General features: G+C 34.9%; 1 protein-coding gene across 1 annotated transcript in view; it reads left to right on the plus strand.

The window, feature by feature from the left end:
• LOC123541928 (tight junction protein ZO-1-like) overlaps window positions 1-18,670 on the plus strand; it is a 213,956-nt gene that overhangs the window by 84,055 nt on the left and 111,231 nt on the right. The window contains 4 exon segments of the mRNA XM_053531778.1: window positions 5,689-5,736; window positions 7,459-7,583; window positions 9,834-9,936; window positions 14,482-14,584. Coding sequence (XP_053387753.1) covers window positions 5,689-5,736; window positions 7,459-7,583; window positions 9,834-9,936; window positions 14,482-14,584 — 379 coding nt within the window.

The raw sequence follows: 18,670 nt of genomic DNA on the forward strand, positions 1-18,670 counted from the left end.
TTACCTTAGACTATACTTATTATATTAATTATGAATTACTTCCCTTAAGCAGGAAATCAAAATTCTAACTTTTCCCAAGGCATTTCAAGTATCAGACTAATTTTGATTTTTGTCACTAACTCTTGTGGGGAGTTGTAAATTGTCAAAATGGTTGTTTGGTGTATGTGATCTTGTAGACAGGAGCAAAACCTCTTATTAAATAAAATTACATTGCTGTTGATTGCTTGAATGTTGAACAATTTTATTGTAAATATGAGAAATTGAATACAGTTTTCAAGAGAACAAGCAAATTCAGTGAATTGGAATTCCCCGACAAATGTGATAAAGGTTTTACCTTTTAAAAACATTCTGTGCCTACTTAGAGCTCTTATATTTTCAGTTTGGTTCCAGTGTATCATTCCTTACTCAAGTTATTTAGCTGAAACAGCCTACATACTTTTAATAAAAGTACCTCATTTCAAAGTTATTGAGTAAAAACATTAAATATTTAGTTACACGTGTAACAATGACCTTGGCACAAGAAAACTAAAATGCAACTGAACCTTGTTCTCTGTGTTAGATACCCAAGTACTAAGTTTAATGTTAAGTTTTATGTGTTTCATTCCAAATTACTGGGAAAACTGCGAATTTAGCCTTGTCCGCTGCCTAATTCAAACAGTTTTCATCCGATCTTCCTCAAACTTGCTGATAATGTTTGTGGGCATAATATTTCAACCAAGTTCGATAACCAGCCAAATCACCCCAGGCACTCTTGGATTATGGCCCTTGAATTACTGGAAAACTGCAAATTTAGCCTTGTCCGCTAATTCAAACAATTTTCATCCGATCTTCATCAAACTTGCTGATAATGTTTGTGGGCATAATATCTCGGCCAATTAACTTCGATTACCTTTCAAATCGACCCAGGATTATGGCCCTTGAATTACTCGAAATAAAATATAAGCCTTGTCCATTCAAACAGTTTTGATCTGATAGTCAATTTCATCCCACACGGAACCTCACAAATACTTTGATTCCTTCTTACTCTTTTTTGGGGGTAAACAAGGCATACAATATCAACATTATTACCTTTATGATATGTAACTGAATATTTAGACGAGCATATTTTGTGACAGTCTGGCACTCTAAATGTTAGTAACTGTGATCTTGACCTTGACCGAAACAACCTTAATACAATTCAGATCGTGGCCTCTATGCAAGTTCCCGAAACTCAAAGTTTGGTCACACCACTGAAGTTACTGAGCAGAAACAATTTTCTATTTTTAGTAGGAGCCCAGTAACACGATACCGATACCCGATTGGTTGCAGTATCTCAGGTTAGAAATGGATCTTTGCTGTTTGTAAATAAATAACCTATATATTAAACATTATAAAAGTATTCTATAACTCTATTGTGCATTTAGCAATTTCACTGAAACTTGAGGACCACATCAGCATTCTGGCAGTCAAATCCTTCGAATGGTTTCTGAGATTATGACTGGACGGACGAACAGACGGACAACTCCAAAACTATATATCCCTCCGTGGGGGATGGCAATATGTACTGATTAGTTTTGAATTTATTGTTAAGGATTTGGATAGGATACATGTATTTCCATTTGTAAATTTCAGACATTTTTGACATCAGTTTTTTTTAAATTCAATTTTGACTTTATGGGTTAATGAATTGTTATAAAACTTTCTTAAAAAAAGTAAAATGTTGCTTTCTTTTTTTTTTGAAATTGTGATTTTTCCTAATTTTTAAACCGTGACTTGTGACCATTCTTTTAGTAAATAAAAACAATGCTGTGAACAATGTCCATCCTCCTGTGAAAAAGGTTCATGAACTTCATGAATTTATTCATGAACAAATTCATGAAATAGTTCATGAATGAATATTCATGAGAGTCAAAATTTATGTTTCGTGAATTTCGATATTCATGAACTTAAAAATAATACATGAACAAGTTCATGAATATTGAAATGAATATTGAAATTCATGAAACATAAATTTTGATTTTCATGAATTTTTATTCATGAACTATTTCAGGTTCATGAAAACTTGTGACATTTTAAAAGGATTTTATAGTTTTTAAATGAAGATTTATGACAACACCATAATTACTTACTTGATATTCAGTATACTCATGTTTCTTTTAAACCATTCCTAACTGTAGTATGATAAATATTTCCTTCTTATTTGCTGCACAAACTTCTCAAAAATTGCTGAATCACATGTGCAAACAATTTCCCAATATGCAACAAAATAATGGAAACTGATCATGTGACATTATGAATTTAATGTTCATGAACTTATTCATTATTGTAAAAGGTAATATACCTAAGTTTTATGTTTAATGAATGAACAATTCAGAAACTCACAATTGGGTTCAAGATCTTGTACTGAACTAGAAAAAGGTTTTGAATTTTAGTACTTTTAATGAACCTGTGTTCATGAACAATTTTGGTTCTTAGTACCAACAGTAGCCATGGAAACTGTTCAGGAACTGGTAAAGTTCTGTAAGTTATTGAACTGTTGCAGTTTTTGAACCAATGGTCAAGAACCATTATTGTTCTAGAACCACAGTCTAAGAACTGTTATGCTGGTTCAGGAACAGTTCTTTAAGTTCTTCAGAAGTTCTTGAATGTTCAAGAACTTAATACTAGTTCTAGAAAATCTTTTACAGGGGAAAACCATAACCCTGTAGTTCCTGAATCACAATTTCAATCATTATCTGAATTTCATTTTCAAGTTCATGAATTTCTTAAATTATTTAATGGATTTTCTGAAATGTTCATGAACTACATTTACAAGTTTATGAAATGAAAGTAATGTTCTTGAACTTGAGAGTTCATGAATTTAAGTAAGTGAACTTTTCCTTGTAGTTCATGAACTTTTTTGATAATTCATGAATTCTTACGAATTCATGTAGTTCATGGGGTCATCATTACTGTATAATGTTTGGACAAAGATTGAATGAATATTTATGTTTACCTCTCTTCCAGGTGAATTAAATTTAAAACTTTTTTTCTTTTCCATAAACCGAAAATGAGAGATATCTTTATTTCAAGTGGATTTATGACCTAAAAATGATATTTATTACTGTGCACAATTCTCTTTTGGAATGAAACACAACTTACATTAGCATATTAAGATTTTGTGAAACTTTATTTTGTTGCATAATTTGGAAAATATGGTAAGTTTGTAATATTTCTTATATCAAAGCAATTCCGAAGCCTTGTCAAAATCCTTCGACAGAATTTCAAGTGATTGACATACCTACCAGGGACTGACACTATCACCTGACCCACAGGCAGTAGATTTTCAGGGGTAAAAGTAAATCCTGAAAGCTGACAGGTCCTCATACCAGAAAAAATTTAATGTTGTCAATCTGTATGTAGTAATTTGTATAAGAGGATGTGATAGTATAATAAATGTGTTGATTTTTTAGCTCACCTGAGCACGAAGTGCTCAAAGGTGAGTTTTAGTGATCGCCCTGTGTCCGTCGTCCGTCCGTCCGTCGTCAACAGTTTGACTGTTAACACTCTAGAGGTCACATTTTTGGCCCAATCTTAATGAAACTTGGTCAGAATGTTACCCTCAATGAAATCTTGGACGAGTTCCATATTGGGTCATCTGGGGTCAGAAACTAGGTCATCAGGTCAAATCAAAGGAAAAGCTTGTTAACACTCTAGAGGTCACATTTTTGGCCCAGTCTTAATGAAACTTGGTCAGAATGTTACCCTCAATAAAATCTTGGACAAGTTCGATATTGGGTCATCTGAGATCAAAAAATAGGTCATCAGGCCAAATCAAAGGAAAAGCTTGTTAACACTCTAGAGGTCACATTTTTGGCCCAATCTTAATGAAACTTGGTCAGAATGTTACCCTCAATAAAATCTTGGACGAGTTCGATATTGGGTCATCTGGGGTCAAAAACTAGGTCACCAGGTCAAATCAAAGGAAAAGCTTGTTTACACTCTAGAGGTCACAATTTTGGCCCAATCTTAATGAAACTTGACCAGAATGTTAATCTTGATGATTTTAAGGTCCAGTTTGAACCTGGGTCATGTAGGATCAAAAACTAGGTCACCAGGTCAAATCAAAGGAAAAGCTAGTTTACACTGTAGAGGCCACATTTATGACCATATCGTAATGAAACTTGGTCAGAATGTTAATCTTGATGATCTCAAGGTCAAGTGTAAATCTGGGTCAGGTGGGGTCAAAAACTAGGTCACTAGGTCAGATCAAAGGAAAAGCTTGTTAACACTGTAGAGGCCATATTTATGACTGTATCTTCATGAAACTTAGTCAGAATGTTAAACTTGATGATCTTTAGGGCAAGTTTGAATCTGGGTCATGTTGGGTCAAAAACTAGGTCACCAGGTCAAATCAAAGGAAAAGCTAGTTAACACTTTAGAGGCCACATTTATGACCATATCTTAATGAAACTTTGTCAGAATGTTAATCTTGATGATCTTTAGGTCAAGTTTAAATCTGGGTCAGTTGGGGTCAAAAACTAGGTCACTAGGTCATATCAAAGGAAAACCTTGTTAACACTCTAGAGGCCACATTTATGACTTTATATTCATGAAACTTAGTCAGAATGTTAAACTTGATGATCTTTAGGTCAAGTTCGAATCTGGGTCATATCGGGTCAAAAACTAGGTCACGGGGTCAAATCAAAGGAATGGCTAGTTAACACTTTAGAGGCCACATTTATGACCATATCTTAATGAAACTTGGTCAAAATGTTAATCTTAATGATCTTTAGGTCTGTAGGTCAGGTGAGCGATACAGGGCCTTCATGGCCCTCTTGTTTATATAAGGAATTTCTTAAGTTACAAAATAAAAAATTCATTGTAGTACCATAAAAGATACAATGCATTTTTGTAAGAGAAAACACAGTAAATTTAAAAAAGGAGCTGGAAATACCTGTGTTTTTGTTATTATTATTTAGATTGTAGGAACCACCTGAATTTGGAGGGATCACTAGATTTTTAGATCACTAGGAAAAAATAGTGTCAACCCCTGCCTACCTTTTATGTCTTCTTAATATTTACTTATACCATGCTAAATTTCTATATCAAGCTTGTCCATGTTTCAATTTGGACAGTACCATTAACTATGAAAAGGGGCGCTTACCTAAAAGATACTGACTGAATGGTGAACAATGCAGATCTTGATCATACTGCACAAATGTGCAGGCTGATCATGATTTACACTGATCACAAAGGCAGAATCAGTCATGTCCAGCATGATAAGGGTTAAGATGTGATGGTAGGATGCATATTCCCACCTCTTCTGTTTGTAGTAGCATATCTGTCAGAGACAAATCTTCATGAAGAAAAAAAAAAAGAAACAACCACTTAATTGTTTCAGTGGAATTCTAGTTATTTGAAGTAAAAGATTTGAGGTACCAAGATTCAACTATTAGTTGCACTTTGAAGTTGATTTTCTGTTATCAGATACCAGAAAAGATTTGATTTTATGGCTCTGTATTCTTTTAGTTTGACAATTCGCTATATATACTGGTGTTATTAAAGGTGATTTGCTTGTAGAGAAGTTGGCATTATATTGTTGCTGAGAAATGGCTGCAAGTGAGAAATAGAAATAGCAAGAATATAGATAAAAACTGAAGGCAATTAAAAGAATGAAATGAGGATGTGGCAGTAAATGTTTATGTAAACTTCATTTTCTACTTTCAGAGTTCCGACAATGTTGTATGGGAGACACACAAAGTTGCACTTACCAGGGTAAATAGAATACTTACTCTTCATTATCAGCTACAGAAAGTCTCCTGTAAACTAGACTTTACTTTTTAATAGACTGTTAACTAAGTAAACTAATCAGATTACGACAAATTCTTTGTCAGCAACTCGTCCTGCAGGACAAGCTGCATAGAATTTTCTGGAAAAGTAGCTATGTGTAAAAGGCATAGCTTTCTGGAAAAGTAACTACATGACAGGGCATTAATTTCCAGAAAAGTAATGTGTGAACTAGGAAAAGCTTTAGTGAAAAGTAACTTTTTTGGCTAAACATAGCATTCCAGAAAAGCATCATCATTTGAGGTGTAAATCTTAGGTGAGCAATCTAGGGCCATCATGGTTCTCATGTTTTGAAAAAGTATTAATATTTTTGTTTTTGACAAATTCACATGTACTCCTCATAGAATAAACAAACGTTTTTGTAAACATGGACGGTTCCAAACTGAAGGGGATCCATGCTAAAAAATAATGACAAAATACAATGCATATCGCATATCTGTAGCCCTGTCCAACCTATAAACCGGGCCATTCTATTTTATAAGTACCACAACGCTGTTGACCCATTTAAACGAGGAGTATTTGAAACAATAAGATACACATGGTGTATTGTAGAAAGTATTTGCTTTGCTTTCTTTTAATACTGGTTTGACGGTGTTGGGTGAAGTCGAGTTAATTTTCTCCCGCCAAAGGTAGAGGGTTATTAGATTTGGCATAACCCATCTGGCTGTTGGAAATTTGAAATGCTTATAATTCAGAAAGTATATTAGTTAGAAACACAAAACCTCAACGTAATTAATAATAAGCACCATTTTGTTCACATTTAGTATTATCCCCCTTTATCTAGTAAAAGCAGTTTTTCCCCAAGATTTGTAAAAAATAGGACACTTTGACAGTATATCTAAGTGTCCTATTGATGAGTCTTCATGAAACTTTACACAAATTTAGATCATTATAAGGTAGTGATGCGCGCGCTGTTTTTACAGGATCACTGCCATTTAGTTGTTTTACAATCCATTTTTTCCGACATAACAAAATAAACCATTGATGGATCTTCATGAACTTTAATACAAATATAGGGCATTATAGGGCAGACTTGTAGGCACATCTTTCATTAGAATCTCCATATTATCTGAAGAGTTATCACCTTTAATTGTTTTAAAATTCATAAATTCCAACAAAGCAAAGTAACCAGGAAATGGATCTTGATGAAACTTAACATAAATGTATATAAATCATCATAGGATGAAGCTGCATTCTGCATCTTTCATCTGGACCTCTGAAGTAACTTGCCCTTTAATTATATTTCTGTTAGATACAGTCCTGTCATCCGCAAAACATCCTTTAGCAAGGGATATAAGTTCACTGAATTTGTTTGTTTCTTTTCTGGAATTCTGGTTCATATTTAGAACTCCATTTTATACATAAGTAAAATTTTGCTCCCTCTACAATTTGAACTTTGGGACATGGCTTCTACCTCTGTAGCACTGTGTTTCAGATGGAACCAAAAAGAACTTTAGACAACTGTAAGAGAACATACAATTTAACATTAATATCAATATTTAAAGTTAATTTTACAATATTTGTCTGAACTTTGATTTGCATTGTGCTCTTGGCAGTGAAGATGTAAATTGTGAAATATTTAGATCCAGTATTTAGATGATATATTGTTTACACTAAGCAAAGCCCTTTATATAGGTGTGTATATTTTAGGTGCCAGGGTTTGGATTTGGTATAGCAGTGAGTGGTGGCAGAGACAACCCACATTTTGCCAATGGTGATCCTTCTATAGCAATCTCTGATGTACTCAAAGCTGGACCTGCAGAAGGAAAGTTACAGTAAGTTCTTGTTTGTCCGCAATACTTAAAAAACACTTCCGGTGGCCCTCTTGTATGACTGATATGTTATATATATACATAGCCTCAATTAAATTATTTAATAGCAAAACAGTAACAACTCGGGTATTCTTTCAAGAAAGAGATTTATGATTTATTTGTTCTGTTTGACTAAATTGATTAAAGAAAAGACTGAGGGCTCTCCTGATTTTGCGAGAGGCCTCCAAATAAAGAAATTCTGGAGCGGCCACGAAAATTCTTCCACTTTTGGCTGGAATGTCGGCTCACTTAGATTTTGATTATATTCTGATGCACCAGCCTTTTCTCCTCCATTTTCTTCTTCTCTTGCGTGGTAGAGGCATGTTTGTGAGAAATTTTGGGAATTAAGTTGTGCATAGTTTTCAAGCAGAATGACTTCATCAATTATGCAGAGATAAGGGATCTTAGCGGAATAGAAAGCTGTCAGAGAGATACATGGGTCAGGTTATCAAAAGCATGAAAACAATCCACTGATAGATTATTTCTTAAAATACATACAATGACAGAGAAGATATTAAAGAAGATTGAAACCCTCCAAAATACAGTTTGACCTTTATGAAGACAAATGAGTTTGTCTCCCTGATTGATTGAAGATAATTGATATTTAATTGAAGTCCTGATTGAATATGATTGTCAGAGCTGTAGCCAGATCAATATAGATTTATCTGAACAAGCCATTGATGGTATAAACTTGCTTGTAGTGGTATTGTTAAACATTCCTTGTCAGGCTGATAGTAGTATGCCTGTAAACATTCATATACCCAGATGACTGACTAATGTATCCAGATGACTCTAGCTGATAATCTGACTGATGTATCCAGATGACTAACTGATGTATCCAGACAGATCTGACTGATGTATCCAGATGACTAACTGATGTGTCCGGACAGATCTGACTGATGTATCCAGATGACTAACTGATGTGTCCAGACAGATCTGACTGATGTATCCAGATGACTAACTGATGTGTCCAGACAGATCTGACTGATGTATCCAGATGACTAACTGATGTGTCCAGACAGATCTGACTGATGTATCCAGATGACTAACTGATGTGTCCAGACAGATCTGACTGATGTATCCAGATGACTAACTGATGTGTCCAACAGATCTGACTGATGTATCCAGATGACTAACTGATGTGTCCAACAGATCTGACTGATGTATCCAGATGACTAACTGATGTGTCCAAACAGATCTGACTGATGTATCCAGATGACTAACTGATGTGTCCAAACAGATCTGACTGATGTATCCAGATGACTAACTGATGTATCCAGATGACTAACTGATGTATCCAGACAGATCTGACTGATGTATCCAGATGACTAACTGATGTATCCAGATGACTAACTGATGTATCCAGACAGATCTGACTGATGTATCCAGATGACTAACTGATGTGTCCGGACAGATCTGACTGATGTATCCAGATGACTATCTGATGTGTCCGGACAGATCTGACTGATGTATCCAGATGACTAACTGATGTATCCGGACAGATCTGACTGATGTATCCAGATGACTAACTGATGTATCCAGACAGATCTGACTGATGTATCCAGATGACTCTGACTGATGTATCCAGACAAATCTGACTGATGTATCCAGATGACTCTGACTGATGTATCCAGACAAATCTGACTGATATTTCCAAATAAATGTGACAGATATGTCCAGGTGAATCTGAGTGATATATCCAGAGGAATCTGACAGATATATTTGGATGAATCTTATCTAGTATAAAAGTTTTAGAGAAATTTTCAAATCATGCTTTTTTTTTTTATACTTTTTTAGCTCGACTTTTCGAAGAAAAGGTAGAGCTATTGCACTCGCCTGGTCACCATTACCGTTGGTTAAAGTAAGGATAGGTCATATTTCAGGAACCAGCATTTACTTCCTAGCAGGCCGAGACAGAGGTGTGGTGATACTGCAGGAATGATGTTTTCTGTTACCACTAACAAATAAAATGACCAAGTATTCATTGCAATTTTTATGTCTTCATTGAGAAGATTCACAGTCAAATCTATATAGTGTATAAAGGACCAGTGAATGACAGTATATTATTGAATAGATTTAGATATGGGGAGGGGCCATTAAGATGACATGGTTATTATTAAAAGGTGACTGTTAGCACAAGTTGAGCTGCATTCATGTTATCATTCCTAAAACACAGTAAAACCTGATGATAATATTTTATGATTTTTATTTCAGAATTAATGACAGGGTACTAAGTGTAAATGGGATCTCGCTTGAAAATGTTGACCATGCCACAGCAATATCAGTACTCAAGGACAGTGGAAGCACAGTCAATCTGGTATATGTTTTATTGCTCAGTTTATGTCAATAAAAAGATAAATGTGGTAAAACTATTAGCTCATCTGATCATTTGGCCTCAAATTCACAAAAATAACTGAAGTACTTGCTTAGCTAAGTCTGTTATTTCAAATGCTTGTTTTTGGGCTTGATGCATCTTTCATCCATGTCAGTACAGTATATGACTATTAAATAGATCAAAACACAACAATTCTGATTTTTACAGAAACAAAGTATAGAAATATACTTAAACAAGTACCATAGATACCCATGCATAATATGCAGTTTTTTTACCCCCAGGACCACCTCCGAATCATGGGTGTGCATTATACACAGGTATAGACGATTTTCCAAATTCAAAACAAGTTTGTTTAAGATTTTCGCCATTTTGGTAAAGGAAAACTACTCTCTGTGATAACTGTCTATGCTGAAATCTAAGATTGCCGTTATATTCCGTAAAAGATCGCAGACATCCCAACTTTTTCTGAATGCCAAGTGGGAGTTTTTGCTTTCCAAAGTGGGAGATTGAGGTGTTCAAGTGGGAGATTTTATACCACGGTAATAATGTTCATGATAACGAAGCTTTTAACAAATCTAATGATAGTATAAACTTATTTGCCCTTATAAAATCGCTAGTCTTAAAAAAATTCACTTGTCTATATCTTATTATTCATGCATTTTTAATGTTTTGGAACAATAATACATGAAGCCTTCTGTGCAAAATTAAATAGTTATGGCACTTTAAGCACTATGTCTAAATTCAAAACACCACTGAGAATTAAACCTGCACTTTTATTTCTTTTGTTGGAAAGAAGACTCCCCAGGTGAATTTTACATGACAAACAATACAAAATGTATATAGCTAAAAGAATAAAAGTTCAACCAATAGAAAATTACTGTTTGATTCTCATCCCTGTCAACCAGTATTTAAAACACCTGGCTCAAATACTTTTATTGATCAAAATCCTGTTATCCAAAATTGAATGTCCGGGTATTGTTACACTTTCGTAGATTTGCCTTAATCTCCAGTTAAAAGGGTGTGTTTGACAAATTGTTATGATGCAAAGACAGTTTAACAGCATTTGATAGTAAGTGATATTAAAATTTACCATGACATTTCCTCTTATCAAAATGATTTTAAGAGAAATGTTTTTTAAAACCTAGCAGGTTGACTCGGCGACCATCTACTTTCGATTTCAAAAAGTTACAGTAAAAGGTAAAGCCAGTGTAATATCTAATCTAAATTTGATTGAACTTAATTAGATATCTAAAGTCTGGATTTTAATTTCAACTGGGAGTGTGACACATTAATCAACACCTGGCTTTGTTAAATCGTGTAATAAACAATAATCAGCACGGGTAGAATAAGGTGCGAAAATATCCGAAAGCTGTTGTTTACAGACCGTCACTCGTCAGTAGTGATACAGTATCAGATAGGCGCAAAGAAGCGGATACCATTTCATAATTTTTGTGTGTTTATGTTGTTTTGTTGTTGTTTTTTTTAATCGGGAGATTGAGACTTCTGATCGGGGTGATCGGGTTTTACAACCAGAATCGGGAGAAACCCGATCGGATCGGGAGAGTTGGGATGTCTGAGATTGATAGTTTTATTTTTCTTTCAAACAAAATTAATTTCGTATAAATTTAATAGTATTTTGATGAAAGCAATAAAAAAATCAAACATTATGATACTAATTAAAGATCAGTTAGTCTTTTTAACCATGATCAAACAGTGAACAATAAAATTGTCACGAGGTGATGCGCTAATTGGCGATAATTACTGGTCATTTGATCGTAAAAAAATGACGATCACATGTTTTGTTATCAGTTTGAATTGAGAAGTTCCTGTCATTTTGAAAGATACCATTACAAAATATTGAAACAATTGCTTTCTGTTTATTCAAAATATTTAATTTAAAAAAAGAAACAACAAACATAATGATATTTTATTAGTTTTATTTTTGAGAAAACAAAAATCGATAGTACTGCAAGACCGATGCTGCTCTCTGCCGCAGAGGTAAAATTCATTACTGATGTCGATGTTAACTCTACTTTCGTTTTCCATCCACCTCAAAATTGACCAAAAATTTTTTTTCCCAGGATTTTGGGCTAAAATCGGGGATGTGCATTATACATGGGTGCGCATTATACATGTACTAAAGTTCATTATATCATGTTTAAATAGAAATACCATATTTGCGTGACTGAAATAAATACTGCAGACAAGTACTACTAACTAGTATAATTTAGCTATAAATACAGCATTAAATAATAACTTAAGCAATAGCACAGTTTTAAAGTAACAGACTTAACAAAGTAATTACTTAAGTTTTTTCGTGAAATTGGGGCCTGATTTGTAAAATAATTGAAGTGGAATTGTTGTTACTAGATTGATTGGTATCGGTCTCGTTATGCGTTGGTTTAGATTCTTGCTTAGCTCCAGTTTTCTTGAAAACTAAAAAGTGTTAGCATGTATCCTCACTAAGCCAAAAGCCATACCTCTGTTTTGCATATTGTCTTAGAGATGTAACTGTATTGTTGAATTTCATGACATGATGTATCTTGACCTGTTCAAAGTCCAAAGATCAGTGTCAAGTGATTCTCTTTTGGCCATTATGGTTATCTTTTTTGTGATAGTTTGTGGTGTAATTTTTATGCAGTATTTGTGAGAAAAGTTCTAAAAAACTTCTGCAGTAAATGTTCTCCCCAATATTTGTGGCATAAGTTCTGCTTGATATTTTTGGTAAATGTTCTTCATGGTCTTTGTGGTAAATGTTCTCACCAGTGTTTGTGGTAAATGTTCTCCTTAATGTTTGTGGTAAATGTTCTCCCCAATGTTTGTGGTAGATCTATGTTCTCCCCAATATTTGTGGCTTAAGTTCTGCTTGATATTTGTGGTAAATGTTCTCCTCAATGTTTGTGGTAAATGTTCTCCCAAATGTTTGTGGTAGATGTTCTCCCCAATATTTGTGGCTTATTCTGCTTGATATTTGTGGTAAATGTTCTTCATGGTCTTTGTGGTAAATGCTCTCTCAGATGTTTTTGTTAGATGTTAGATGTTCTCCCCAATATTTGTGGCTTAAGTTCTGCTTGATATTTGTGGTAAATGTTCTCCTCAATGTTTGTGGTAAATGTTCTCCCAAATGTTTGTGGTAGATGTTCTCCCCAATATTTGTGGCTTATTCTGCTTGATATTTGTGGTAAATGTTCTTCATGGTCTTTGTGGTAAATGCTCTCTCAGATGTTTTTGTTAGATGTTAGATGTTCTCCCCAATATTTGTGGCTTAAGTTCTGCTTGATATTTGTGGTAAATGTTCTTCATGGTCTTTGTGGTAAATGCTCTCTCAGATGTTTTGTTAGATGTTAGATGTTCTCCCCAATATTTGTGGCTTATTCTGCTTGATATTTGTGGTAAATGTTCTTCATGGTCTTTGTGGTAAATGCTCTCTCAGATGTTTTTGTTAGATGTTAGATGTTCTCCCCAATATTTGTGGCTTAAGTTCTGCTTGATATTTGTGGTAAATGTTCTTCATGGTCTTTGTGGTAAATGCTCTCTCAGATGTTTTTGTTAGATGTTAGATGTTCTCCCCAATATTTGTGGCTTATTCTGCTTGATATTTGTGGTAAATGTTCTTCATGGTCTTTGTGGTAAATGCTCTCTCAGATGTTTTTGTTAGATGTTAGATGTTCTCCCCAATATTTGTGGCTTAAGTTCTGCTTGATATTTGTGGTAAATGTTCTTCATGGTCTTTGTGGTAAATGCTCTCTCAGATGTTTTTGTTAGATGTTAGATGTTCTCCCCAATATTTGTGGCTTATTCTGCTTGATATTTGTGGTAAATGTTCTTCATGGTCTTTGTGGTAAATGCTCTCTCAGATGTTTTTGTTAGATGTTAGATGTTCTCCCCAATATTTGTGGCTTAAGTTCTGCTTGATATTTGTGATAAATGTTCTCCATGGTCTTTGTGGTAAATGTTCTCCCCAGTTTTGTGGTAAATGTTCTCCTCAATGTTTGTGGTAAATGTTCTCACCAGTGTTTGTGGCAAATGTTCTCCTCATTGTTTGTGGTAAATGTTCTCCTCATTGTTTGTGGTAAATGCTCTCACCAGTGTTTGTGGCAAATGTTCTCCTCAATGTTTGTGGTAAATGTTCTCCTCAATGTTTGTGGTAAATGTTCTCACCAGTGTTTGTGGCAAATGTTCTCCTCAATGTTTGTGGTAAATGTTCTCCTCATTGTTTGTGGTAAATGTTCTCACCAGTGTTTGTGGCAAATGTTCTCCTCATTGTTTGTGGTAAATGCTCTCTCAAGTGTTTGTGGTAGATGTTCTCCCCAATATTTGTGGCTTAAGTTCTGCTTGATATTTGTGGTAAATGTTCTTCATGGTCTTTGTGGTAAATGTTCTCCCCAATTTTGTGGTAAATGTTCTTGTAATTTGACCAAATATGTTAAATAAAATTTCTGATAAAAGATTGCAGAAGTGTTTAGTTGCATGCTGATAACATACTGAATATAACTTTTGTTCAATTGTTGTAGGTTTTTCTTTTAGGTGATCAGAAGAAGAATAGTGTTACCAGCATCATTGGAAAATGAAACACCCCCATTGAAAGTGTCATTGACTAAGAGAAATAGGAAAGATGGTATGATACTTTGTGTTAAAGCATAATAGAAATATCTTCCTTTTCTGCAAGTTGTTGGCTCACTGAGCACAAAGTGCTTGGTGTGAGTATTGTATTTTACAACACTCTGGCTCGGGCCAGTCCACTATATTCCTTTAAACATGCATCTCCATCTGAATCCATTTGATGGAAAGTTGATGAACTTGGCCTGGATATTTATGTGACTCTCTCCTTAAGTGTTCAATGGTGTCTGTGTTGGTTGCACATAGTTCAGCCAGGGCTAAAAATAGAAAACCTTTATATGACATCTTTGAAACAGCTGGTCCAAATTTGAAATAATTTCTCACAAACGGGTCTTATGTGATTATCTACCAAGTTTGTTTCTTATTATTCGGATTTGTCAAAAAAACATAGCCCTGCTAGGGGCCATAGTCACTTAGTGGGGACTTTAAAATTCTTCTGGTATGAAACTGCTGACCAGATTTTGAAATAATTTCACACAAATGGTCGTTCAGATCATTATGATTCGTCAAAAAAGCACGGCTGTCATGGGGTGTGGTCTCTTTTCCATATATGTATATAGTGGAAACTTTAAAATTCTTCATGTATGAAACTGCAGATAACTCAAATAAATGATCCATGTGTGATGATCTACCAAGATTGTTCAATTAATCTGTCTCAAAACAGCATGGCCACCCAGGGGCTTTGTGACTTTCCTTTTATGTTAAGTGGAAACTTTAAATTCTTCTGTATGAAACTGCTGCCATCGATTTGAACCAAATGGTTCCTTGTGTGACTCTTCCAGAATATTCAATTATTTGATTAGTCAAAAACATTGCCTCCAAGGTGTATCACTTTTCCTAATGTATAGGTGAAACTTTAAAAATCTTATGATGAAACGTGGGCTGATTGAAATAATTTCACAGAAATGGTCCTTGTTTGACCCTCTACCAAGATTGTTAAAATTATTTTGATTCATCCAAAAACATGGCCATCAGGGTGTGTGGCCATTTTTTCCCCACATGTATATATTGAACTTTATAAAATATTCTGTCAGTAATACAGAGGTCCATTTTAAAAATTTTACCAAATTTTCTTGGTGACCATTTGAAGATTTTACAAATTATCGTTCATAAAAAAGCATGGCCACTAGGAGGTGTGGTCACTTTACCCCTGATTTATGTAGTGGAAACTTTAAATAATCTTCATGTTTGATATTGTCATATCACATCATTCCACCAATGTCTTACCCCACCTCTGTTTAATAGATCAGGTCTCTTTGATTCTTGCCTATGTGTCCATTTAGAAATTGCAGTAACTGTTAAAAAATAACTGTTTGTTTTCAGAATATGGTGGTGTAGTTAATATTATAAAGAGATCATTCAATAGTCTGCACACAAGAGTGCCTCAATGAGATCTTTTGAAGTATACCTTTGTTATCGATGGTTTATACCAGGGTTCGAAATTTGCCGGTTGTCTCTGGACCGATATTGACTTTAGCGATTCGTGAGTCAAAAGAAAAATGGTCCCGACAAATGGAGAAGTATAAATTTTAGTCTGATACTAATACACGACCACCTGCAGCGAATGTGTCTCACTTAGATACAATAAACGTGTCATCGTCTGATGTCCTTGATAATCATCGGAAGCAGTAACCAATGTGCTCGCCGCACATCTTTAATGTTCGACACCGACGCATGATTAACATTTGACTGTTCAATTGTATTGATGGATCCAATCATTCGAGATCCACTTCATTTATTTAGAATCGACGATGCTTATCAAAAGGCTATTTTAACGGTCACTGCATTTAATCAACATATAATTGTACATTATAGTCTTATTTATAGACTCCATGAAACTGATAAAATAATTCTAATTACTGATTAAAAAAATACATATTCTTTTTGGGGCTCCAGTTGAAACAAGTGTAGAAAATCGTCTTTGCAACCCGACCGTACACAAAAGAAAAAGAAAAAATGGACTGGCAAACACGAATGATAAAGAAAACCGGGGTGGCGCTGTTTATCAAATCGGTCTTTTAAAAAACGTTTCAAAATGAAATTTTGTTTACATCAGAAGAGAACATATAACTTTATAAAATGTAGTTGCTTACTGAAGTACAACGTAAGTGAAATGAAATATCCGTGGCCAAACCGCGTGATCTCTTGATACATACGGGAATTTCGATCTCAGCGTTCACATAACGGACACATTCAGTCCGCGGCAGAGTATTCTTAAAATACTGAGGCTGTTTAGCAGAGAATATATGTCGTGTAATTCACTTTGACACATTGTATTTTATAGAATTCCGTCAAAGAATGAGGAAACATCACAAAGTATCTGTCGTGTATACGGTACCGAAGTCACGTGCGTTGGCTTTTAGACTAGTTACGTCCCTCGGCAATTTTATCCTTGCAAGTATTTTCTCGGAAAAACATCGAAATTTAAACAAAGTAACGATCACTCATAACACTGAATAACTGTCTTCATTGTATGGTAACTCGCGGTGACCGGTAACTCATATTTAATGGATGACATGATTATTTCTTTACTCTATCACGTTTTACAAAATGTATAATATTGAGAATGCGGTGGGTGGGGTAGTGCCGATATCAGGATTTTCGTTTCGGACCGATTGAGTTATCAAAATTTCCGGAGCCCTGGTTTATACACACACTAAGCCATAGCTGAACAGAAAAAAATTAGAAATCATTTTGATCAATGGGTCAATTTACATAATTTTATAGAGTCGGCCTGTCTATCTGTCTGTCCTACATTTATGTCATTCATATCTCAAAAAGTATCTGACCCAATCATGAAACCTCACAGTCAAACCAGAGTTATGGCCTTTGACATAGTTATAAATATGTATAAAAAGGGCCTAAAAGATTGTGTTGCTTGTATCTCAAGAAGTATTTGACCTAGGATAAGGAAACAAAGGAATATTATTCAGCATGTGAAGTTGTGCACCGAGTGTTTTGTTTGGTATTTCACTCAACCATACCAGAGTTATGGTCCTTGACTTAGTGAAAAGTACACAAAGTGCTTAAAGTTTTTATGTTTCATTATCTTAAAGATATATTCTAGAGTCACAGAGCACCAGTATACTATGGACACACATATAGGTTTGGAGTTTACATTTTCAGGTCTCATGCAAGAGCTTTGATGAAAACTAAAAATCTGATAACCCAAAATGACCATGCATGCTGTTAACATATCTTATGAAATTAATATTATAGGAAAAAAATAGCCATAAATGATTTATCTGTGTTAGTACAGATATCCATTTACACAAAACCATACATATAGAAACTTCTAAATATCCTATTCAGTCAGTGTCTGATATTTTTCCTGAGACTGCTTGACTTAATTTTTAGCTTGTTATATTGATGCAGATGGCTTTATGATGTTTGTACTAGTGTGTTGGTACGTAGGTCAAGTTCTGGACTGTAACTTTGACCTACAGAGACTGTGTTGCATTTATTGCAGTGTTGGTACGTAGGTCCAGTGTTCTGGACTGTAACTATGACCTACAGAGACCGTGTTGCATTTATTGCAGTGTTGGTACGTAGGTCCAGTGTTCTGGACTGTAACTATGACCTACAGAGACCGTGTTGCATTTATTGCAGTGTTGGTACGTAGGTCCAGTGTTCTGGACTGTAACTATGACCTACAGAGACCGTGTTGCATTTATTGCAGTGTTGGTACGTAGGTCCAGTTCTGGACTGTAACTATGACCTACAGAGACCGTGTTGCATTTATTGCAGTGTTGGTACGTAGGTCCAGTTCTGGACTGTAACTATGACCTACAGAGACCGTGTTGCATTTATTGCTGTGTTGGTACGTAGGTCCAGTGTTCTGGACTGTAACTATGACCTACAGAGACCGTGTTGCATTTATTGCAGTGTTGGTACGTAGGTCCATTTCTGGCCCCGCTTTCACTAACGTTCTCAAGTCAAAATCTCAGCTCAAGTCTGAGAAAAATCTCAACTTTGATTCTCAGCTTGAGATTTTTCTCAGATTGGCTTTCACTAAAAATCTCTCAGTAAAATCTCAACTTCCGCGCTGAGATTTTTCTCAGATTTCTTGAGTCAAGGGTTGGGCTGTCTCAGTGCT

This window comes from Mercenaria mercenaria, chromosome 19, assembly GCF_021730395.1.
Source record: "Mercenaria mercenaria strain notata chromosome 19, MADL_Memer_1, whole genome shotgun sequence".
Lineage (NCBI taxonomy): Eukaryota > Metazoa > Mollusca > Bivalvia > Venerida > Veneridae > Mercenaria > Mercenaria mercenaria.